Source organism: Cariama cristata, unplaced genomic scaffold, assembly GCF_000690535.1.
Source record: "Cariama cristata isolate BGI_N322 unplaced genomic scaffold, ASM69053v1 scaffold31957, whole genome shotgun sequence".
Lineage (NCBI taxonomy): Eukaryota > Metazoa > Chordata > Aves > Cariamiformes > Cariamidae > Cariama > Cariama cristata.
The window spans coordinates 27823-52659 of NW_009627812.1; the positions used below are offsets into that span (position 1 = coordinate 27823).

Genomic DNA, 24837 nt, shown 5'->3' on the forward strand with positions numbered 1-24837 from the left:
ATGGATCTTAGTCATTTCACGTCACAGAAGATTAGTGCAGGGGAGGTCAAGTTGAGGTACAGCATCACGTGTAATGATCTGGTATTTAATTTAGTAAGATAGCAGGCAGATTGGGCAATCTGATTTTTCTAAGTACGTAGCGACTGTCGGTTTGGTTGGTACTTCTCCATCTTTCTGTCTATGCTATGCTGCAGTGCGGGGTGGGTGGGAAGAGGCTGGAGTGTCCATGTTTGGCTGCAGCACCTTTCCCTCTCAGGGGGGACATTAGATGTGTTTCCCCGAGGATTACCTCCACAGCACACCGACAGACCCCTGAGCACTTATGTGAGCAGGTGGTGTAAGGCGATGCCGTCACCGTACGCGATGCCCCTGCGGCACTGCAAGGTGCAGTCGTTCTGGGAAGCGGGGGCCGTGCGTGCCGGTGTGTTACACCTCCACCTGCTCGTCAGATCCATCCACCTTAAATCCCATTTCTGCTCTTTGTATAGATCCTGACAGAGAGCTCGAGTACACTGTGTACAGTCAGAGGAAAAGTATTGATTTTGCTGTACCTGAATAGAATTCTTAACAGAAAAACAAACGTAATGTTGGTGTTTGGGTTTTTTTGTCTTTTGACTTTCGTGCGTGAGTTTCTGTACTCACCATATAATATTTGATCCATGTGAAGTACAGAGTCAGAGCTTGATTTTTAAGATGAGCATGACCCAGGCTCTGATCTGTGCAGGCACAATTTCAGAACCAGTAAATAATTTTGCCCGTGTTCTGTTCCCTGTGTTTAATTGAAGTGCAAAGTAATAATTTCCTTCATACCTGCAAATCAGAGAATCAGCTGGGCAGTTATTACATTTTTCTGGGGCAATTATCAGGAACTGTACCCTACTACATGAGCATTACTGAAAAGATTCAAAATGTAGCTTATCCGCAATTCACTGGGCCAAGGGACAACTAGCCTGATTTGAAGTGTATCCTTATTTATTTTCAGAATGTTGCTGTGAATTAAGTTTATCAAAAGATTATTTTAATAATAGGTATAGTATACAGTAGTTGTGTTACTAATTATATTGTTATGAAAACAATTTAAGCATTATTAACACACACACTATCGATACTTAAAAGCATTGTTGCCTGACGGTGATAATACAGATTCACTAGTGGATGATCTATGACTGCAAGCATTAAATACTCTCTACTTTAAAGTCATTAATCCCTACTTTCTTCAAATACGTTTAATTAAAAAGTTCCATTTTCCAGTAATTGCTGTTTTTATATAACCCTGAAATGGAATTTTATTGAGGCACAAGGTCTTTTATATAAACATCCATCTGTCCACAGCGTAACAGTGCTGGGACAAGTTTTGTGGATTGGCCGAGAAGTGGAGAGATTACAGAAGACTCTTGTGTCCCTGTAAGAACTGTGAACTTTTGTCCTCTGTGTAACGGCTGTGGAGGATTTTTGCTTTCATAATTTTGGTACCAAACGAGGGAATTGCAGAGTCAATAGGAGAGAAAATCATGAAACAACAGGTTTAATGTCTAGTGGAGTTACTTTATTAGTTTATGAAGAAAAGCTCCTTCCTTATTCTTTTTTTCCTCTGTCAAGGTCTACACTGCGAAGTATCATCTGCTTCTTATATTGCTCCTTTCTATTTGAACAGAGAATTAAGCAAACCTCAATTGCATATATAAAAATACATATATATATCTATGCTTCAGGCTGAGAGATACCACTAATAAAATAGAAAAAATGTTGGTATTAATAAGGTTGGCATTCAAAAAGTATGAAATAAATGCGTGGAAGTTTGTCAGCTTATTAATCATTCCATTATAAGTGGTGTTTTTACTTTCATTGCCCTAACATCTAACCACAGTTCGTTGGCTAAAGGCCAGCCTAGCTTTTGCATTGGCACATTACCATGCAGTGTAGTTCTGTACTTCTCTTCCATTTATTAGTGCTGCAGACTTCCTACAATTCAGGCTAAAAATAGAACTGGTTATGTGAAAAACACTGCATTTGTGCTTGAGCTGCAGTATAGAAACAAGAGGATTTTGTATGGACGGGGAAGAGATTCATGACAAAGAGCTAGCTGCTTGTACTCTGGAAAAAGCTTTCTTTTTGCATGGTTGTAAATAAGATTAGAGGTGCTATGTACACGTTAGTCTGAAGGATGAATCATAGTTGTGGTATTGCCTCAGTATGTATCAATTTTCATGTGTTTCTATTGTATGAAGGAAAGCTGATTTCTTGAGGAAGGAAACCTGAAAATAGTGCAATGTACAAAAGTGAATTTGTAAAATCAAAGGCGAAGGTGATGTTTTGTTTTTCAGTATAAAGAATGTCTTCATCTGTGGCACATATTTTGAAGTATCCTAAAAAAATTACACACTAAACTAAAACTTCAGCCACACCACTAAATTTTTAGACTTGTATTTTAGCCAGGCATAGCCTCTCCTATTGTTCTGCTTTCAGTATCTTTAAGGCAGCATTTGCTGTCTCCAGACCACCTCACCATGAAAACATTCCTAAACTTATTTCCAAGTTGTAATACAGCTGCACACCAAAAATTGTCAGCATTCAAATGCAGTCCCTACACTCTTGATCTTCTTTATAATGCTGTGATTTGGTTTAGATCAGCAGTAGTTTGAACAAGACAAACAACATCCTGGATTCCATCTGAACCTAAGGGAGCTGCCAGGGACACAGGTGAAGAGTGATAGTGGATGCATTTCATAGTCAAAATGAAAAGCGGCAAAACTGATAAGGTCTCATTGTTGCACAAATAGAAAAAGCTAACAGTTTGCATATCAGAAATATCAGGTGTTAGGATTTGACTCAGAACTGCTGAATAGCAGCTTGTTTGCCTTTGGAGAAATAGAGAGGAAGGAAATGTCATGCAGCAACATCACACGTGATAGTGATGGGAGATGGCAAACAGGGAAATAGACCTTTCCGATGCTGTTTCCTAAAGATACTGTTCGGACTGGCTGCGATGGTGGATTATTAAGGAATTCTGATTATTAAATACCTGCACTTGGCAAAGAATAAGAGAGGAACAGAACTCTTTTGAAGTGCATAACAGTCTCCAAAGTCACCCTTGTCGTGTTCTTAACTCGGTACTGTGTAAGAAATAAAATAGGTGATTGTGTTAGGAGGCAATAATAATTAAATAAGAATAAATTGTAAGCTCTATTATTTTTGAACTATCTAGAGAAAATTAAATTAAGAAAGCTTTCAAATCTCATGTGCTTTGCACCAGGCCATGGAAACAGAGTGAGCTAAAACAACAGCTATTGGGTTTCTGTGTCAATTCATAACCTATAATTGAATGTAAAAAAGGAGAGATTTGGTCACAGGGCAAGGCTTAAGTAAAAAATATTTGGTCCAAAGTGCTTAGTTCCTCCTCTTAATTACTACAGACCAGACTTAACCCCCACATAATGGTAGAACTCCATCCAGATCCAGTATAGGCTGAAATCAATGAATCTCTTCTGATTTACATTAGAATTTGATTTTGTTCTCGCAAGCTCTCTGAAATTGATACTCAGCGCAATACCAAGCACAGTATAAAGGATCAGTTCATGCAGTCAACATGATGCACTTTGCAATATAATTTAACACTAATGTTAAATTAAATTACAAAGATAAATTTTATGGTCTCTCTTAAAATCATTTAAGAGCTTAATTCTGATCTAGGATGTGTAAGACACAAATCTTGCATATTGATCATTGAATATACAGATAGTTGTGAGAGAAGAATCACACAATATGATGGGCTGTACAAGACTTTTTGTTATGATACAGGCTTGTGATTTGATGTATTGATCCTTTTCTGCAGTTAGGATCTCTGCTGAAGAGGAAGGCTCAAGCAGGTCGACCTCATTGCAGGAAACACCAAACAATCTATATACTTTGGAAGAGGACAGATTGCACCAGGAGGTCCATAAGTAAGAGTTAGCTGGTGAATTACTGAGATTCTGGGTTTTCACGGCCTTCAGAACTAAGCCCATCAGGAGGAAGATGAGACTTCTCCTGCAAGTCCTTTTGTTTTCATTAGCTCAAAATACATACAGCAACTGGGTGTAGTTTGTCTCTGCCATTGGGATTCCAGGAATATCTGCTTGTGTTATTGAAACCAACTGCCCTTACTTTGCCTGATTTGTCACTGGGGGAAAAGGAAAGGAACCAGATAGCCTTCACTGTTCACTTTGCTGTAGGAAGAGGCAGGAGACCAGCTGGTGCAAACAATATTAAAAGCTTGTAAGACTTGTGTAATGCTGTTGAAGGAAGGGTTTTTCAAAACATCTTCCCACTGTATAGAGGGTGAATAGGAAGATGACATTTACTGAAAGGACATTCTTTTAACGGTTGGGTAATGAGAGGAAAGTGAATAATTTAAAGTTGCAAAGTTCTTGCAGAGTCCAAAAAATATAGATCTATTAAAAAAACAGTATTAAAACTTCAAAGAGAGAAGCAAAAATACAAACAATAGAGCTCCTTTCTAAACCCATAAACTATCAATCTAAGTAGAAAGATTAAGCAAAATCACAAGGAAAGTGAAAAGAGCTACTTTTTCAAAAAGTCTGAGGAGAGAGGGTTATCAAATAGTTACAGCAATGATCCAGAGGCCTAAAAGATTTTTTTAATGCTTAAGAGTATTGTGAAACAGAATTCATTCCAGCACATGCTGTAATGATGAGTGTACTGCCAAAGCGATAACTAAATAAGGCAGATGTCAAACTCTTCTCCACAAATGCAACTCCAGCATGATTGCTTCCCCTCAGACAGGGAAAGGAGAGCACGTCTGTCCAGGTCAGCATTCATTACATGGCATCTTGAGGGTGCTTCACAACATTCTTTACATATAAACTGAAGATGTCACTAAGACTGCTCAAGTCCAGTGCAAGAAATGCTTAGTTTGGTACAATATGAATGCTAAGGAGGCCCTCAGACGAGGTTCTCCTCAGGGGAGAGTGTGCTCAGCTGTTTGCAAAGCATTTCAGCAGCAGTTCTGCAACAGTAAGGATGTTTACAGGAATGCTTTTCTGGTTAGAGAAGTGTTGCACCCGGAGCCCTTTCACTAGTATGGGCACACTGCAGGGAGTCAGGAACCTGAAGTCCTGGGTGGGATGCAGGGAAGGAGGGAGAAGCTTTTTGAATTGTAAAGGAGGTTGGGTTCCTTGCTGACCAGGCACACAGTTTTGATGCTGTCATGATGCCACCACGCAAAAGAGCAGAATTAATGGCCATGAGAGCTAGCAACATCTCCATAGTCAGGGCACTGATGGATGCTGTTAGCTACCACCTATGTTTAAAAAAAAATAAATAAAAAAAAGAGAGAGAGAGAGGAGAGAGAGAGAGGAGAGAGAGAAAGAAGTTAAATTGGGGTCCAACACACTAACGAGAATTAGCTACAGCACTGGTGATAGCTGTGCTGTGTTAAGAGCTGTTTCTGTTTCCTACCCACTCGTAGTATTTGCCTGGAAGAACACTGTGTTCTTTAAGCTTAGCCTTACCTGAAATGAATGCTGCTTCTTTCCATTCTCACTGATGCTGGGAATTGAAATGGCTGCAGATACAGAGCAGTGTAAAAACATGATGAGCTATGTAGCTTGGGAGCAATTGAGCAGCTGAATACTGCATTATTGAGAAATCATTCGCTACCTCTGGGTGTTAGTGAGAAACTGGAGAGTCCTAGACTGGCATTCAGGGCAGAGCATAGGATGAATAAACATTACTGAGTGTTGAGTATTTACTACTTCAGTAGTTGCATGTCATCCCACTGCATCTTGCAGGGTTGGCAACACACAGGGAAGAAACAGTGAATTCCAGGAGCCTTGTGGCAGAATTGATCTTACATTGTTTCCTAAATAACCAAATTTTCAATGAAATGAATGACATTTTGCTTAATGTGCAGCAGGCAATCTGCAAAGCAAAACAGCCATATTTTCAAGTGACAACACATGAGAACCATTTAAATATATATCAGTAGTCCTCAAGGGACTTGTAGATAGCTCCATGAAATTGTTGTTTTCATGTGCATACCTTACTGTTGCCAAATTACTCCTGGCTTAGTATTTTCCCTCTTATCTAGTTGAGATAGGAATCTCTTCAGAACAAAGGGCTCAGTAGTTTGTAAAATATCCGTGTATATCTCTGGCATTGTATAAATAATAAATAATTTATAATAAGCTGTAGATGCTAATGATCATTAATGTGGCAAGTGTTAAGCTGGAAATTCTAATTCCTAGCTTCTTAGGTGATTGCGAGTATAAATATTTCTTGACTCAGCATGGTGAGTAATCACAAAACATGGAACCTTCTCCAGTGTGGAGTGATGGCTATTAAGTATATCCCAGACCCAGTAAGTGTCAGGTTATGGAATTTGTCCCAGGATCTTCTCTTGCTATGGTATTGTGCTGCAGAAATTCATCCTGCATTTTTTAAAGCTAACACAAAATATCCACTCCATATGGTTTTGGAGATATACTTAAAATATGAGCCAAGTTCAAGCTGATGCAGCGCTGTCTTGCTGAGCCCTGAACTAGTCTAAAACAATTTCTTGGAGAGGTGTGATCCCATTCATCTCAATGAGATTTTAAGTCAAAACCTAAAGAAAGAATTTTTAGTAACAGCTTTTAAACTTTTTCATTACTACCTGTTTAAATTGAATGTATTTAATTTAGGAGTAAATACAGTAAATGTGCCTATACCATATTTCCAAGCAGTTTCTCACCTCCTTCTGGATACCAAAAGCTCATATTGTTCCCTACCTATGTAGCAAAACCAAGGACTTCAGTCTGCTTATACACTGCCAATTTCAAAATCTTTGGCACAGAAGGAATTTGAAATACAGCGAGAACAGAAGTCACAGTAAACAAGTCAGGGATTACTCTTTCGTATTGGACTACTTAAGCTATTGGGGTTAAGAGCTGCCTTTTCATTCCATCCCAAAGATCATCTAAGGTTTCACTAAAATAAATGATCCTGTGCAGACTGGATTTTGAATAGTCAAGTTAAAATAACTACTTCTATAACTTAAGTGGTTACCAAATTTACTGCTTGCTACACTAAGTACTGCAAAATTTCAAAATTGATCATTTATTTATTCCATGCGTATCATTACATAGGACATACAATGAACATTTCTTATTAGTGGACACATCTCAGCAGGAGTGTACAGTGGCTCTTCAAAAAGTGAAAGCAGGTAGCAAGAGTAGTATGTTGAGTAATGGGAATCTCAAAGCCCCTTCTTTTGGCTTAAAGTTTATCATGCAGGGAAGGAGCATGGATATAGTTGATCCACTGAAACATGCTGATGGAAGAGATTTGTATTTGACTTGACATACTGGGCAAGAGCTTAGAACAAAACAAAAGCAATCCCCTCCAGAAAAACAAGTATGTGAAAAAACCCTCATTTCTTTTGGTTCATAAAAAACCCAAAACATTTCTCATTTATATCTCCGTGTTTTTCATGGAAAACAAAGACAATTTTTGAAGATGAAAATGTTCTGTATTCACATGTGATTCTTAAAAAACACAAGCTATTTTGAGCAGTGAGTTGCAAGCCGGCCAGAGAAAGAAGCAGCAATATGTTCCTAGGAAATTTTCATTCCTCCCTCTGTTCTGCAGAGGAATGATACTTACATTAATTTTGAAAAACAAGCATATGCAGAGAAATTTAAACTCAGCTATAAGCCTTCCCTATTTCTAACTCCAAAGAATGAACCGTATTGAGGACTGCAGCAAAGCATTACTGTTTCGGTGCCATACTTCTGGGAGTGCTGAGCGCTTGTACAGGGCTTTGACACCACTCCTGGAAGTCAGACTTTCAGGTATAACTCTTTCACAGGGACTGAAAAAATATCCATAATGTGTCCCCTTCCTCACTGCAGATGTATCAGTAACGTATCGGAGCTCTGGAACTAGAGATCTGTGGGTGCCCATAAAACAGTGTGCAGAGACATTTCAGCTCTTTTCAGAACTCCTGCCCCACCAAAGTCAATGGGACCTTTTCCAGGGAAGTGCATTGGGGCCAGAATTTCACTGGCAGTGTTAACTGGAGTCGCTCTCTCTCGAGCACATACAGGGTATGCAGAGGGAAGCCTGCATTTCAGCGTAGAAATAAAATGTCATTGTGTTCAGATTTGTTGGGTAATAACTCAGAATCTTCATGGAGGATAAAATATGAGCTCTAAAAGAAAGCACTGAACCCCTTCAAGGCTGCACAGTGTATTCCAGGTATACCTTCACTGTCAACATCCTACCTGAACATTAGACAGTGATTAATATTCCCATTCAAATGTTTTTTTTATCACTTTTAGGAAGGGTTGTAAATCTTTGTGAGCTCTGACTATGCAACAGTGCCTGTAGTTTTAAAGTGATTAGTACAGGCATTCAACCAGGAGATGCTTCAAGCATCAAAGAGTTAAAACTAAATTTCAGTAAAACTTCAGGGAACACTCTCATTGCTGGCATGTTCCTTGCTGGTTTCATTCAGAAAAACTGATGTTACATTATATATTAAAATTTTAAAGTGTCATCTACATGAAAATTTTAGCTGATTCCATTTTTTTCATTGTGGTTAGTGAAACTTTTGCTTATACAAACCATGGGAAGATACAGTTCTCAAAACTTGCTTCTTTCACTAGACTTATTGGCTGCCCAGCACTTAGCGACTAGATGTGTTTCCAGCTTTAAAGAAACTGGCTTGGTGATTATGTCGGTCTCACCACCTAAGTATTGCAAGACTCGAGTCCCACTGAATTCTCTTTAAAATGCAAAAGGCATTGAAAAACTGAAAGGCTGCGGTTCTTTTGTGCTCTTACCTAGCATGTAAGCGGGGGAAGACTCTTAGCTGGGCTAGCTCTGCCACCTGCAGCTCAGAGCCGGCAGGACCCCAACGTCTTCATCAACCGCGGAACAAACCTTCGCTACTGGAAATGTGAAAAAATCTCATGGAGACAAGAGCTTTCACTGAGGAGGATAACTGCTAATTAAATTAGCAATAGAATACATAAGCTTATGGTATGCAAAAGTAAGGTAAAAGAGAGCTTTCATATTGGTCTTTTTGCTAATCTTCAGTGCTACCAGAATGAGCATCTGTTCTCAGAATAGAGTAGAAACCCAGCATTAGAACAAAAATCAGGCTAAAACCATTCTTGGTGTTACTGGAGTGATCTCAGAGCTGAATCTGACCCCTTACCTGTGAAGGCTGATTTTTTGGCTCTGCTAATAACTGAAGTATTACAGGAAATTACTTGTGGATCCATATTCTCAGAACCCTCTGATTCCTGTCTGCGGTGCCTCCAGTATCTCCTCATATAAATGCCTTCTTAAAACACACTGGTTTTCTGAAACCTGTAAATGCTAGTCTTCTCCTCTAAAATAAAAGTCATTAAAAAAATAAATCAAATCCTTCCAGATGTGCTTTACTAATGCAAAAAAACATGTGCTTTATTATGTTCCCTACTTTCACTTCCCTGAGCCCCGAGGGTATAACATTACCATTTTATCAAGTTGAATCCAAGCCCTATAATTGATGAATTGTCCATAGGATCCACGTGGAACTGTACCAAAATCACTTTATACAGCACCAAAATACATGCATGTGTCCCGGTGTGTACTGGGCACCCACAAACATAAACTTCTCATGCCAATGACTTCTCTCACTGTAAGGCATTGTGTTCGTCTCTAGTGCTGGATGCAACTCACAGCTATAGTTCTGCAGTAATGGTCAGATATCATTGTGATGAGCTCAAATGAGAAGAGCTGACTGGAAACTAATTCTAATAATATTGGGTTACTAAGCATCATGTGGAGTGCTTTCAGTAGATTTTAGTACTGCAGAGGGAAAGTATATAATCTGTTATGATAGACATTCTTCCAAATATGTTTTAAAAGCTGTTTTAACTATTTCTTTGGGCTTCGTTCAATTGCCCACACACTTAAGACACCTTCTAGTGCCTGAAACATCTACATGGAGCCTTGTGTCCTTCTGGGACAGCAAGAGTGACCACATGGATCAGATCCAGCACAACCTGGGGCATTTCAGCTGGACACCTATGTGCGAGCAAATGAATCCCACCTTTTGTGTTGTCTAAACGTGGAGCTTGGAATTATCTAACGGTGTCTTGTCAAGCATTGCCATTAAAGGTTCTGGGTTCCGAGAAAAGTAGAAATTATTTCTGTGATCATACATGATCACTGCATTAAAGTCTTTAAGTCTTTAGGGTATTTTCCTGGGTGACTGATTCTGAGCTGTGCATAAAATGCTTGTAGAAGAGATTGGTTTTGTTGGTGTTCCAAATATTATTATTATTGTAGTACCACAGTAAAGACTTGTACAGTTTAATATTATCCAGTGCTTTAAAAAATGTTAAATTAGATGTTTTGAAAAGGAATCTCACAGGGTGAGATTAGGTGATCTGTGGGGAAAAGGCAGTCTAAGCCTCAGGCTGCTTCTATATGCCAATGAATGTAGGAGTATGTAAAACATTTTGTTAGCTTTGTTTTAAGAAGTCACTTTGTAAAATGATGCAGTCAAATCAGCCTGCCAGTTACCCTGCTAACTAGCAGTTAAAGACAGCAGGTGATTTTGGCCAACCTAGCTCTTAAATGCATCTTGTCCCCACATTTTTAATCTAGCTTTTTGTAAAAACCAAGCTACTGATTGTCACTGGCAGGTTCCTCAGACTTAAGATAATTGGACCACGATCTCTTCTTCTTTCAGGGATTTGGTTTTGAGTCACTTTAGATTTCAAGTAGGTCTCAAAGGTCACTGAAAAAGACTGTAAGATTAATATCAATCATTGTTAATCCAGTTCATTTTACATTTGCGCTCAATTCACATGAGCTAGATGCATTTAAAATGGACTTGTCACTATAAAGTGCAATGCCCTCCTATTACTCAGGTATCCAAAGCTGACCTTACAATTTGCAGACTTTAGAGGGACAAAATGGTTGTGAATTCCCCAAAACCAGAAGAGGAATTCACACGAGTCTGTACAGCTCCTCAACATCCAGAAGATGAGCCCATCCCACGTCCTAGTGTAGGGGCCCCAGCTCTTGTCAGTTTGAGTCCATGCATGTGAGATCAGACAGGCATTGTTACTTCTTGGGTTCGTATCCCATTTTAATCTCGTGTGTGAAGTGAAAGAGATTATAGACAGGATTAGCAGTCAAGATATCTACAGGCAGCAGGGACTGCGTAGTTCTGAGTGCGCATTACGGTTAGAGCACAATAGGAAACATCTTTGCCAGATGATAAAGAAGAAACATTCTCTTTGTTGCCAACAATAAATATATACGGAGGAGAAAATGTGTCATGAATAAAGTGTCCCTAAGGAAATCTTGCAAGACCCTACATGTATATTTACATACTTTTAGTCCCAGCAGCAGCAGAGCTATGTAAGTGTAGTGCTCTGCCCAGGCTAACTAGTTTGTTAAGAATTATCACAGCTATCTTTTTCATGCTAGTTACTATCTGCTTATAATGAGACAATTTAGGCAGCCCTGCCAGACACTCAGACTTTTGAGAACCAAAGCAATGGTGCCCATTATGATCACAAATCTCTCTCTCTCTCATACACACAAAACCTGAGAAAGTGCCTGCAGGTTTCAGAATAAATTGAATAAGAACTCAGAATACAACACCTCTTTCACCGCATAAACTGGATCCTGCACATACTTTTAGGACCTGATGCTCTTAATTTTTGGTCGAATATTGAACCAGAGGAAAATGCAAGCCCAAACTCCACAATCTGATAGCAGATCTCTGTCTGTTAGATTACCTTGCAAATATTTATCTACAAAAATATATGTAAAAAGTCTATGTAAGAAAAAAAGTCAGTGAGGCAACTGCAGATTCAATTTCTGCAGTTGGAAAAAAAGTAATTCCTCATACCGAAGCTCTTCGTTCTCTCTGATGCTTTGTTATCTCTGTTTTAACTGCTGTTAATGAAAGGCTCATCAAAAGGCAGTGCCAAAACACAATAATATTTAAATGCTGAATTAATCTCTTAGTCCTCATGGCAGCTCTCTTTCAGCTATCTTCCCTGAATACTTGCATCTGCATTTATATGAATGAGAGTGGGCTGCACATGGGGAGAATGGAGCAAACATTGATTGGCTCTGCAGCCCAGAGAGAAGGATTTGCCTCATGTCTTATATATATGTAAAAACATGGACAGAAAACATTGCCAGCCAAAGTAAATCCAAGATGTTCCTTCAGCAAGACTTGTTACAATTAAGTAAATAACTCAAAGTTATGCCTTAAGTTATGCCTTTCTGCAGTTGCCATTCTAACGTCTAATAATTTGACCAACTTGTTGCCTTACTTCTGTTGGTAAAAAAAAAGCCAATCCTTCCCCTGCTTCTAAATGCAGTTCTGCTTTGAAAAGTGACTAATAATGGCGTGCAGGTTCCATGTTTATTCTGTGTCAGCTATTTCCTTATCAAATGTGCTCAGTTAGCAAGTAAGGAACCTTTTCCGCCCGTGTGCCAGCCCTGCAAATTTCAGGTGGAACCTAGGGGTCAACCTGGATTTTTTTCCTCTCATGTAGGATGACCAAGAAACAAGGATCCTGCAAGCAAGAGTAAGCCCTCAATTACATGTGTGCAATTCTGTAGTCTTCTGTGGCTTTGTGTAAGGTTTAACTGACTGGAAACGATTCTGTGGTGATAAACGGGAGGGAATAGAAACCAGCTCACTGTGTTCTTTATGCTAGATCTGCTGTGCTAACAGGAGCAAAAAGCAGTGAACAGTGATTTTAATTATTAAGTGAACAGATAGAAAATACATAAGACTCTATTTTAAAAAGTTGTTTCCTTGAAATTCCATGTTTTCAGAAATCTCCAACTTCAACAGAATAGAGCATTCAGGCTGAGAAAGAAAATAAAATGCTTCTCTTTTTTCTTGGGCATGTCACTTGTGATGGGAAGAGAATATTTAGTCCTCATAACAATGAAAGGAACAAAATTATTTGAATTATTTTGCATGCAATAGCAAGATAACAGATCATTTATGAGAAGTCTTCATTGTGGAGTGCAGCAGGTCAGAAGATCACTGTGTGTACGTTTTGCTATATGGGAATGATAACCTGCTATGGGCATTTTATTATTTATTAATTCATCTTTGCAGCTTTGGCAATCAAGCATGAAAATCTTCTGCTCTTCTGAAATCTCTGTAGTCTGGAAGACCAGAGTTGAAGCTTATCTGATTTTTTTTAAAAAAAATACTTAAGATAGCAAATAGTGAGCACAAGTTTTCTCAATTCAGTTTTGATCCTGCAATCCCACTGCAGATTAAACTGAACTCTATAAGGTATACTCTGTTAGCAAGGGTAAAAAAAAGGCCAAGAATATACTTTCCAGCTATGTAAATACTGATCAACTATTCTGACTTTTTCTTCCAGTTGTGTGTAATACTGGAGCCAATGCAGGAACTGATGTCAAGACATAAAACTTACAATTTAAGTCCTCGAGACTGCTTGAAAACTTGCTTGTTTCAAAAATGGCAGAGAATGGTGGCCCCACCAGGTATGTTTCATTTCCAGCATTTTACTTACTTTATAATTAAATTAGTATAGAAACAACGGGAAAATTTACTTACAAAGGAAAGGAATAAGAAATAGCACTGTTCCAAAAATAAGCCTAAAAGTTATTCTGATGTTTTATGATTTCAGTCTGACCCAACTGATTTATAGATGTGCACATTCAGATGGTTTCACTATGACTAGGATATAATTTAGTACAAAAATACGTGTAGATGGAATGCAAAATGCCTACTGGCTCCATTAGAATTCATCGTTTGTGTAATTCAGCTTCCTGCTGTGACTCTGAAATTACAGCTACAATTCATAATTAATTGTCTTTGAGACTAATATAATGTTATTTACAGGCCTGGACCTAATCTCCTTCCTCTTCCACCTCAAAATAATAATTCTTTCTTTTTTCAGATTATTAAAGATTTGTATATCTAAGACTATTCACATGGATGCCCAGGCCAAATTTGAGAAGTACAATTGCCCCTCTGTTCTTTGCCAATTTAAGCAAAATTATGTAATTGTCCTGATTCAGTCTGGATTTGGAAGACTTGCAGAGAAATGGCATTCAGCAGACTTTAATGTGTTCTCTTGGGAGTGGCAGTTTTAAAGATGAAGCCCACATCAGGGGTAGAAGGAACTCAAATGGTAGTTGCTTGTATGCTGCATCGATGTCAGCAGCAGTGTAGAAAGCTACCTTTAGCCTTTGCCTCTGGCTGGGTCAGTTGAGGCTGTACCCTACACCAGAATAAGACCTGGGTTTTTGTTTTGCGCTGTGCTTGCTGTGTGATTTTCAGCAAGTTACACGGTCACTTTGTGTATCACGATAGTTATCACGGTACTCCCGTTGGTAAAATGCTTCCAAATATCTTTATAGATAATGCTGGGAGAATAAGCTTCATTAGTCTGTTATACAAAATTGAAAGCAGTTTCCATTGGCTTGGGTCCAAATATTCTACGGTTTGTATGTTAAAACTAATCTACTACTAGTACTACTACTAGTGAACATAGAAATTTAAAACTGGATGAAAAAATATTTCAGCACTCCTGCTTATGGATCATTTTAGTACATGCTTTACAATATCTGCCATTTGCTTTCCTTCTTACCATTTTATTGCAGCAGAACCCACAAGACAACCGACAACCAAACGGAGAAAAAGGAAAAACTCTACCAGCAGCACTTCCAACAGCAGTGCTGGGAACAACGCCAATAGTACCAACAGCAAGAAAAAGTCAGCTGCTGCAAACCTGAGTCTATCAAGTCAGGTACCTGTAAGTCTCACTTTCCTTTTAGGCCTGAATCGCTTATGGTGCTTTAATTCTTTCCTTACATTGTAAAGAAGGTGCATTCTTGAGCCTAAACTATCACACGCAAAAGGCGACCTTGCACAGTGTGCTGTGGAAGCTGGGGAATTAGTGGAGAGATGTGAAGAAGCCGTTCTGCAGTGCAGCTTTAATGAACAACCCTCAAGCAGGGGTACCCTGAGGACCAGATGTGATTTTTTTTTTAAGGTCTGGGCCAGCTCCCCTTCTTGTCAGTGGGAGACCTTCCACTGGCGGCAGGACTCAGACAGGGCCTTGTGTTTTTATATATAGCATGAGTCTTGCAGATTTCCATCTGCCAGGTGCTAAGTGAGGATGAGTCCCTGTGGAACAGGACAGCTGTACCTGAGCAGACCGCTGGTCTCTCTGTGTTAGTGCCTTACCTCTGATCGGTGCCGGGTTCAGATACTTCAGTGGAACAGGTTATGAATTAACTCACCTGCAGAGGTTATGTCTTTTTCCAACCACTCCACTTGCCGAGGGTAGATCCCTTGGAATATGGGTCTTAGCTTATCCACCCTGCTAGCTGTAACTGTTGACATCCTAATTATATCGGGTAACACCAAGTCATTTCCAGAACTGCACCAGCACTTTAATAATGTCACGTTTATTGCCTTTGTCACAACATAAAGGTAATCAGACCCCAAATTGTGACAAAGTTTGCCTTAGTCAATAAGGAGATAGCTTATGCATTTTAAAGCTAGGGAAATTAATTTGATATTTTAGGAACTATGAAGTGGTATCTTGGGAATAACATGCAGGGATTTTTATTGGATTTCTGATCAGTAGATAGGAAAGGGCTAGGTCTCCTCTGAAGCCTAACAAAGAATATAGGCCTTTTGTTAGCACGATGCAGGCACTTCCTAGGAAGCTTGAATACCCAGATAAAAAAGAGGAGTAGACTAACACCAGTGAAAGAAAATGAAGGTTTCTGTTTAGCAACTAATTCAGAAATCTACTAGCTTACAGAAGCTTTGGGCTTCGGTACATTAAACTCATATTTTCTCCTTGTCATATTAAAATTTTCACATGGCTTGCATCCCTAGAAAAAAATCCCTAATATAGGCATCTCTGGACAGCATAAAGCAGTCAGAAGGCCAGCTACCTGATCCCCTGGTGTCAGGGACCACTCTGCCTCACTGACTGTGTCTGCCAGAAAACCCCTTGGATCAATAATCAACCATATTCAAGAAAAAACAGCAATTAGGTGCAAGACTGAGCAGCTAGTTCCCTGCTGTCTCCAAGTTTAAAAGACAGTAAAATCACTTTATCTCGGCTACTCTCTGCCCTGAGTTCAGTTCAGTAGGACCAGAATCTGACCCCCTGCCTCTCTTCAGCCTGCTCTTCCCTGGAGAGATGACTTTTGTTGGCTTCAGTGGTAGCCATGTGTACTTGTATGTTTGAGTGTAATTGAGCCCTCTGATAGTTACCTGTCATTCCCACTGATATTCAAGCTGACTTCAGGTACTGAAAGGCTGCTCCTGACAGATGAAGTAGTCCAGGCTGCTCTTCCTGATGGAGATGATAGTTGAGCATCTGAGACATAATGGTGAAGTTTATCATGGTATAAGGGATAGATTTTTAGTTTTCATTGACTTTCAGGAGGCTGAATAGTCAATGTGTTTCAATATTGTTTGCTTTCTGTACCAGAGTAGCAAGATTGTCCAAACTCTTTTGTATGGAGAATCAGGTTCCATTTTTAGGACGCTTGTCCTTTCCCTCTGCAAAGTGGAAAATGCTTAGCTGTTCCATTTGACGTACTAACAGCTCTTCCCATCTTCCCCACAGCAAAGATAGCAAACCAGATGGAATTGATGGTTGGGCCACCCTGTAGAGTAGACAGAACTCAAAATAATTTTAGCAGTAGGATATTTTGGTGTAAAACTATTCAACACTTCTCAGTTAAATAGAGAGATGTTACCATGTTTCTTCAAAATTATGCATTCTTTGAAGTGGGCCTTGTTCCAGGCATGCCACTGCTTTCTTAAGTTAGCTGTAGGTAGCAGTAACTTGCTTTCTGTTTCTTTCTCTTAACTTTACCTTAAAGCAAATCTTTCAGTAGCTAATGTTTGATTTCCCTTATATGCAATAGAAGACAAGATTTCCTCAAACTCAGGTTGACAGTTTTCAACTACCTAAAAGCTTCATTTGGCCATAGAGCTTTCTGTGAATGGGACTTTCATGGTCAGTAGAAAACAAATACTGAAATCATTCATTTGCAGTGTTAAGAGCCTTTTCCCCCTCATTACTAGGAAGAGGAATGAAATCACTGCATCTTCTGTCCTGATGACTCACATAACCAGAGCTAGTTTCTGTTTCATTATTCCCATCCTCCTCTCTGGAGAACCTCAACAATGAGTTCATATCCATACCAAACCTGGATTAATATGAAGTCATGTACTTCAGTTTTCTCTTTTTCTCAAGTGATTTTTTCCTAGCCAGCAAAGACAGCCTCTCCACCATAATAGACTAACTTCTAATTTCCCGTCACTTTTATGTTTCTATGTTGTTTTCTTTTTGATAGTAAATTAATCCTGGTTAGAGAATGTTTCCTTAACCTCTATTCTATGTAATGTTTCTTGGTTTAGGACATCAGTAATTACTGATCAGTGATTACTCAGTTTTGCTGCTACAGTAATGCTGCGTACACTCTGGCAAATGTGTGAACTTACCATATACCTCATGCACATTTCTCTCTCACACCATTGACTTTTGTTTTTTTAATGAGGTCTTCATGTCTGGAGAGGCAAATGTTCCATGTTTGGGAGAGTGACTGGAAAGCAGCTGGAGTATCATCAGCTATGACAAAGCTTGAAACTTCAAAGAGATTTGTCATTTTCCCCATAGCCCCTTCCAGATCTTCAGATAAATACTTGGGGCTAAGTAAACCTTTTTTTCAATGAGAGGGAACAGTACTTGTCACATACACGTTCCTCAGTGAGAGGGAACAGTACTTGTCACATACATGTTCTTCTTCAGTAATAGGAGGTGGTGCCATTTCTTCTACCTGCGTTATTTTCTGATCCATTCTTCAGGCAGGGACAGCACTGACAATACAGAGCCAAGCCCAGACAGTGAAATGATGTATTTCCATGCGTGGGTCAGGTTGGCACTGCACCATGAAGTTCAGTTGCAGAAGCCTAATCAATCAGTATCATTTGTGCCCTTTGTGTTGCCTTAAGTTTATTAGCACTTTGACTGTGCTGACACATTCTGATACACCTTTATTAACGCTGTCTTCAAAAGCATCTTAAGGGTCTCTGCCAGTAAGTGGGTATGCATCTTCCCTCTCATCAGTAATTTGAAATGGATCAGTCTCAGTCTGTCCTCACATATATTTTTTATACTTTCTCAACCCTGTTAAATAAGATACAAAGTTTTGCCATTTTGACAGTCACTTGCACTCTATTGCACTCATTTTCCCTTATAATGGTGGGAAAACCAGTGGTTTCTGTGATTCTGTTAGTTTTCATGCTACTGATTGCAGACCTTCAGCATCTCTTTTCAATATGACTCTTCCTGCCCAAATCCCTTCATTAACATCTTTTCTACATATTACATATTTCCTCCATATTTCCTACATTTTTAAAACAAATGGAGTTAGCCAGCGTGCTACACGATTGCATTGCACAACTTGTGCCTAGATTGGCCTATTACTTGACCAGTGGTGCTTTTGACCTGACTCCTGGAGGTGCTGAGACAACACACTGCAGTGTGTGGGAAGTAGAACCAAATGCCACCAAAGTCACTCCCATAGCACAAATACAGGAACATTTTTCTCACCAGAAGTTATCTTCTCTCAGGTTCTCATTGGTGCAAGCTCAGTACTGCCAGTGCTTTCCACAAATGCGTTGGCTTTTTTTAGTGCATAAGGAAGATGGACAGAACAGGGTCCCAGAAATTGTAGTCCACTCAGCTGCTTTCATCTCAGCAGATGCCAGTCATTTGAACTGTTTTTAGATTTAGTCATGTTCCTGTTCACATCTGATCTTTGGGAGAAATGTTAATGCATTGTGCAGAAACTGAAATTACCAATTGCTCTAAACAAAGAGCAAAGATGGACAAGATTCCTTCTGCAAGGTTCACTGAAAACCTGCCTTTCTAATGCTAACTTTGCTATGATTGCAAAGAAATGTTATCTAATTCGGGTGTGTCATTGCTTATTGCTTACACCATACTAATTTCCTCTAATAGTTGAAGCTAGCTGCAGTGTTTTCCCAAGTCTTTGCTCAGTTTCAAGCCTCTCTACTGGCTGAAAACATATTCCTTTGCATTTTTCATATTCTTCTGTTTCAAACAAAACTTTCTTGCAAGGCCATGCCCTTGTACTTAGAACACTGTGATCTGTGGATTACAAGTATATGCAAGATCATCAGAAGGGGTCCGTACAGCCATTATCACTTAAATATCACTTTCTGTTAACTTTCATAAAAACAGTGCACATTGATCCATTTTTATCTATTTGGATTTGGAAATTTGACAACAATGCATGACTCTCACAAGCTCTAAGAGCCATTGCTCTAGGCTGCTCCCAGTCATAACCATAGAAATTAATAGGGGGATTTTTCTTTCATTTACTAATGAAGATCGTGTTGAGTTTAATACTGTAACCATGAACCCAGTGAAATACCATTTGTGTTGGAAAGAATAAAGCATCACTACATGCCACCAAGTAAATCAAACGTTCTTTGTTGCATCCAGAGTTTTAAATAGAGCCTCCTTCCACTCTTTAAGCAAGTTACATACCTCAATAATCTCCCTTTCTCTTTGTAGTTCTCTGTAAGCTCCTCAAAAGCCAAATTCATAAATAAACCTGCTAATGTGGAAGGGAGCAATACAATCTCATGCGTGTTTCAAAAACAGGGGGTAGGTTTAGGTGGTTTGTAACAGATGTTGCAGTACCAGAGCTACAGTTTTAAGGCCAGAAGATGAGTGTCACAAATTATCCCATGTCTCAGAACTGTGCAATTCAGAATCTAAGATTTAGCCATAAGATGAGAGTGAACAAATTGGTTTCCAGTTTTTGCGCTTTAGGAAAAATATTCCGAACAAGACCAGAACGTCAGGTTAACAGCGAGGAGTATGATGAGATGTGAAAGATAACCATTTTCCTCTAGAAAGTGTTCACTCTGAAACCTAATTAAAATGTCAGTTCTGTTTCTATAGATCATTTCAACACCAATGTTGGTCTGCTGTTTTTGTCTTGGAAGCAGTGACCGCTATGGCTGTGGGCAGCAATGGGGCTCTCAGTCATTAATAATTTTTGTGGCAAGGAGCTAAGAAGTCAATTATTAAAATAATCACCACTAACAGAATTCTGTAAGAAGGCAGGCAGGCAGGAGGAGGTACCCTTCTTCTTTTTACTTAGCACTTAGAGGTGTGCTGGCTGCTAAAACTAGTGCAACTTTCAGTCCTTGGAGTAAGACTTGCTTGAACAATATGCTTGATAGTTTCAGGTGGTTTTAATAATCTCAGGCTTGTGAAGCACTGTTTATCTACTTCTGGGCAGTGTGACAGCTGAGCTACGAACTAATCACTGTTACACACTGAGCGGGGCTACGCAGCAGCAAAGATGGCAAGCATAAGGATGGGGAATTTTACATGGCCCACCACACATTTTTACCTCCAGGCTCCAGTAAGACATTGTTTAGCCATAGGATGATCTTTAAAATCCCAAGTTAAAAAGTTTAGTTATGTAACTGGGCATAGCAGAGCTAAACTTTGAGGCTAGGTATAACAAAGATGAAGCCTGAGAAATGACCGGTCTGTTAAACAGAAGTGCTTGCATTTGAGTTGTGTATGAAGTGATCTCTGTGTATAGTTTATATGCATCAATTTAAGTTTGGATGGCAATTAGGGTTATTTCAGGATGAAAAGTATGATATACATGAAAGCTGCTTTTGTGGTTATATTATTAAATAATACATTTCTATCACATAATGTAAAACATCCACTGCTTTATTTACAGTGCTTCACTGCAACCATATTTTACTATCATGAGACATTCCTTGACCAAAAATGTTGTTTCTAATCACAGAGTAAATTAATAAGATTGAGTGACTACAGTCTAAATCTTTTTTAAACTAATCTAGTCAAATATGTGCTACCATAACTAGGCCATAGCAGTGTGTGCTGCCGTGCAAGAGACTAGGGTTTAATTCTTGGATTCTGCTTCTCACTCCATGAGCAGGAGCTAGGAGCACTCCAGAGCTGCAGCCTCAACCCTGGGAGGGATGGAGCCTTGTGTCATTCAACAGCAGTGACCCCCACTGGCCAATTTAAGGAGAAGCATTGAGGGGCTCTAAAAGGAGTCACTTCCAGTCCTCCTCAGAGGTTGGTGGTCATTGCACGGGAACTAGTGAGTGGAGGTTCAATGGGGTGCACTCGGTGGGGGCTTCAGCTTTCAGTCTGAGGAGCAGAATCCTCTCCGGGGAGGAACCAGCATGTGTGCTTCCTGAGACACTATTTTTGCCTGACATAATTATAAGTGGCAGGATTGTCAAGAATATCTATATTATTATTTTAAAATGTCCTGTAACTAATGCTGTGATATCTATCTTTTAAATAGAATGAGGAAAAACTCCACTAACCTCAGTGTAATTGTAGCTTAATTCCCAGAGAGAGAGAGAGAGAGAGAGACTCAATAGCATGGAGAGAAATATAAGTGCAAACTGTCCTCTCAGTGGGTGTCATTATATTAAAGGAATAATATTTGCAAAGAATCTCAGAAATTAGAGATGGAGATACTTATAAGGCCATTGAGCATCTCCTCACCGATGCACCATGTTTCCTACCACAGATGGAGATTTTTCCCAGCCCAGTGTTAGGTGACCCAAGCAGGAAAGCTAGCACTGTTCTGGTGGGGTCATTAATCCTCAGTCTGCGGTTCTCAGTAACAGGAATAGTGGGGGTTACATTTTCAGTTACTTAATGTCATCTTAGTACCCTAGTTTACGTCTCATCGGATTGGCCTAAAGTGATCCTCTTCCTTTCAGCACTTGCAGTTGTTAAGCACATTTACCCCTCCCAATCACTTGGTGGATGTAAGACATATTTAATTCTTTGACGTGGCCTCCCCAGCCAGCTGTTGTAGCCCCATAGTTATTTCTGATGCACTTCTCTAAGTCTCATCCAAGTTGCCAACCTCTCGCTGGTATGGTAACAGAGAGAACTTAAGGTCCATACTCAAGAGCGTTGAAGTAAGAGGAACTGTTGCCACCTCGGTCTGTGACTCTGTATTTCAGCCACTGTGGTCCTTTTTGCCTGCTGTATCACATTGCACGCTCAAACCCAACTTGCTGTCCTCTGCCAGGTCTCTCTTGTCATTAATGCTCTCACAATACGATGGGGTCAGGTCTGGTTCAGCACATTGTCTGTTGTTTAGAGGGATGACATAAATTAGGATAAACTTCTGGTTATAAACACCTTTGTCTTTTAAACTTCTATGTCACAAAGCTGTGTGTGAGTTTTATTTAACCAAATATTTTATGGATATATGGAGTAACAAAATATAGACAATGTAAAGAAGAAATCATGTAACAGTTTCCATCTACTCACAAATGTTTCACATAGCACAGGCTGAAAATGTGATATGAACATTCTTCTGTAGCATGTCAGCCTCTGCTGAGGGATATCAAGAAACAGTGTAAATACTTACAGGCAACAATTTGTATTGTTTCATGGTGAAGGAAGTACATATCTGATTAAAAAGAAACATAATTGAATGCAAACATTTGTCTCCTGTTTGCTTTTTACAAATGCTTTTACATTCATAAGGAGGAACAGATCCTTTAAAATATGAATCTGTTGTTCACCAGATTCTTGAAAGGGCTTGTTAAATCAGCAGGTACAAAGCTAGACATCTGGAATTACTGCACTTCTACCAGATGCTAGCTGATGCCCTGCCACCTGAACTGCATGAAAAGATGCATCCCACGTATTTCTTCAGCGGTTAGCACAGCAGCCTGATTCTCCGTTGAACAGAGAGAACAAGCGAGCTCTCTGGCTTTGCACCTTTGCTTTCCAATCTCAAGTTTGCACCTTTCTATCCCATGCTGGTTAGGTTTTTTGCAGCAAATGTGTGATGCACTAGAGTACAGTAGGTGGTTTACTTGTTTTCATGGAAGGACAATTTGTACTTAAAGCAGCGATTAGATGAATTCTTTCTTTCTTGCATGCTTCAGTTTTTGATGACTACTAGCTTCATCAGTGTAATTATAATTAGCACTCTTCATCTTCCTTTTACGGTACCAGCTGGACAGATTGGTCCTCTTACTGCACAGATTGGCGGCAGGGTTGCCTACATGGAGTTAGGTGACAGGCACCATGAAATAACAGATGGTAAATTCAGGGCTTGTTGGCAATCAGCAGGTTTTTGCTAATGACTTAATTAGCTATGCAAATTGTCAAATCAGTGTGAACATTGTTTTTATCGAAAACTTTACCTAAATTAATTACCATAATTAAGTAGCAGAATGTCAAGTACATTGGATGCGTAAAAGGGCTTGGCTGGCTATGGATAAGAGAGTTACCATCTTTATTAGAGTGCTGTGCTCCACATTGGAGAAGTCTGAGGATAAGAAATGCAGTTTCTTTTAAACTACTTTTAAAATACGCGTATCGCCAAGTTCCAACTGAGATGCAGCCTGGTGCCTTTCCAAATAAAATGGTTCAGGAAAGAATTACTGGATAAAGGCTAAATATTTCAAGCAGGAGTTTAAGGCAGTTTCATAGCCTGCTTATTTGCTTAAAATCATACGTATTTTTCAGTCTACCTGCTTTTCAGTTCTGGGGTTTATGAGATCCGGAGCCATGAGCATGCGGCTAGAGAGATGTGTTAGAGTTTTTCATTTGAATTAAAGTGTAAGCCTGTCTCCTGGTTCCTACTATGCAGGAACTTTTAACTCTGTTGTTCAAATATCACAAAGTTAAGAGATGCAAATTCTCTAACATAATTTTTTTAAGTTGATTTTTTCTCTCTCAAGGTTTCCATATAACAAATATTGGGTGCTGTTCACAGGATGTGATGGTGGTAGGAGAACCAACTCTGATGGGAGGCGAATTTGGGGACGAAGACGAAAGGCTTATCACTAGATTAGAGAATACACAGTATGATGCAGCAAATGGCATGGATGATGAAGAAGATTTCAACAATTCACCTGCACTGGGAAATAACAGCCCGTGGAACAGCAAACCTCCTGCTAACCAGGAGACTAAATCGGAAAACCCCACACCACAAGCTTCCCAATAGGTTATTCTGCAGCAGTACCCACTGCAATGTATGTCAGTGGGTTATTAATTACTGTTTCACAGCATTCTTTAAAAAAAAATAATTAAAAAACCCCATGTTTCAACGGATACAGTATCTATTTCTAAACTAAAGCTATCTGATTTTTTTAATTAGGGGAAACTCTTGTATAAGCTTCTATATACATTTCTTGGAAGCATTCACATACAACATGATACTGGCACTGACCTCAATTAAAATAATTGAAAATTAAATAGCATCTCATGGTAAATTTCTGACAATGCATTTTATTGGAAGGGGTTGTTTTTTTCCTCATCAAACAATGGCCATATTTGAACAAGTCATCAGTGCTCAGGATCTCATTAACGTAACTATGTAAAACTTTTTACAATTGTAATATATTTTCTGCTTTTCAACTTGCACCTGAAATTTCTTGTTTCAGAAAAAATAAGCTTTTAAGGAAAAGTAATTTAAAGTAACTTTTGTTCTTTCTTTAACTTTTCTTTCATCAGTTAATCATTTAAAGGATCCAGCATTTTTAATTTACGTTTAGCTGATGCCAGTAGATACTCTTTCCATCATTTAATAAAAATGCTGAAACAAGAAATGTCTTTTTTTCATCAAAGACATGAGAAATATTTTTATGTGGAAAAAGACACCCAGTCCTATGAGAGTTTATGCTTTGTAAAATTGCTGTCGATCCAGATATTTTAAAGCCATGTAATCCAT

At 39.2% G+C, this 24837-nt stretch overlaps 1 protein-coding gene across 1 annotated transcript in view; it reads left to right on the forward strand.

Annotated features, from left to right (window-relative positions):
- Positions 1-24509, forward strand: part of LDB2 (LIM domain binding 2) — a gene marked incomplete at its 5' end in the record, with an annotated part of 51842 nt that extends 27333 nt beyond the window's left edge. Inside the window, 3 exons of the mRNA XM_009704562.1 lie at positions 13410-13533; positions 14659-14804; positions 23881-24509. Coding sequence (XP_009702864.1) covers positions 13410-13533; positions 14659-14804; positions 23881-24111 — 501 coding nt within the window. The remainder of the gene's footprint in view (positions 1-13409; positions 13534-14658; positions 14805-23880) is intronic.
- Positions 24510-24837: the final 328 nt, after the last annotated feature.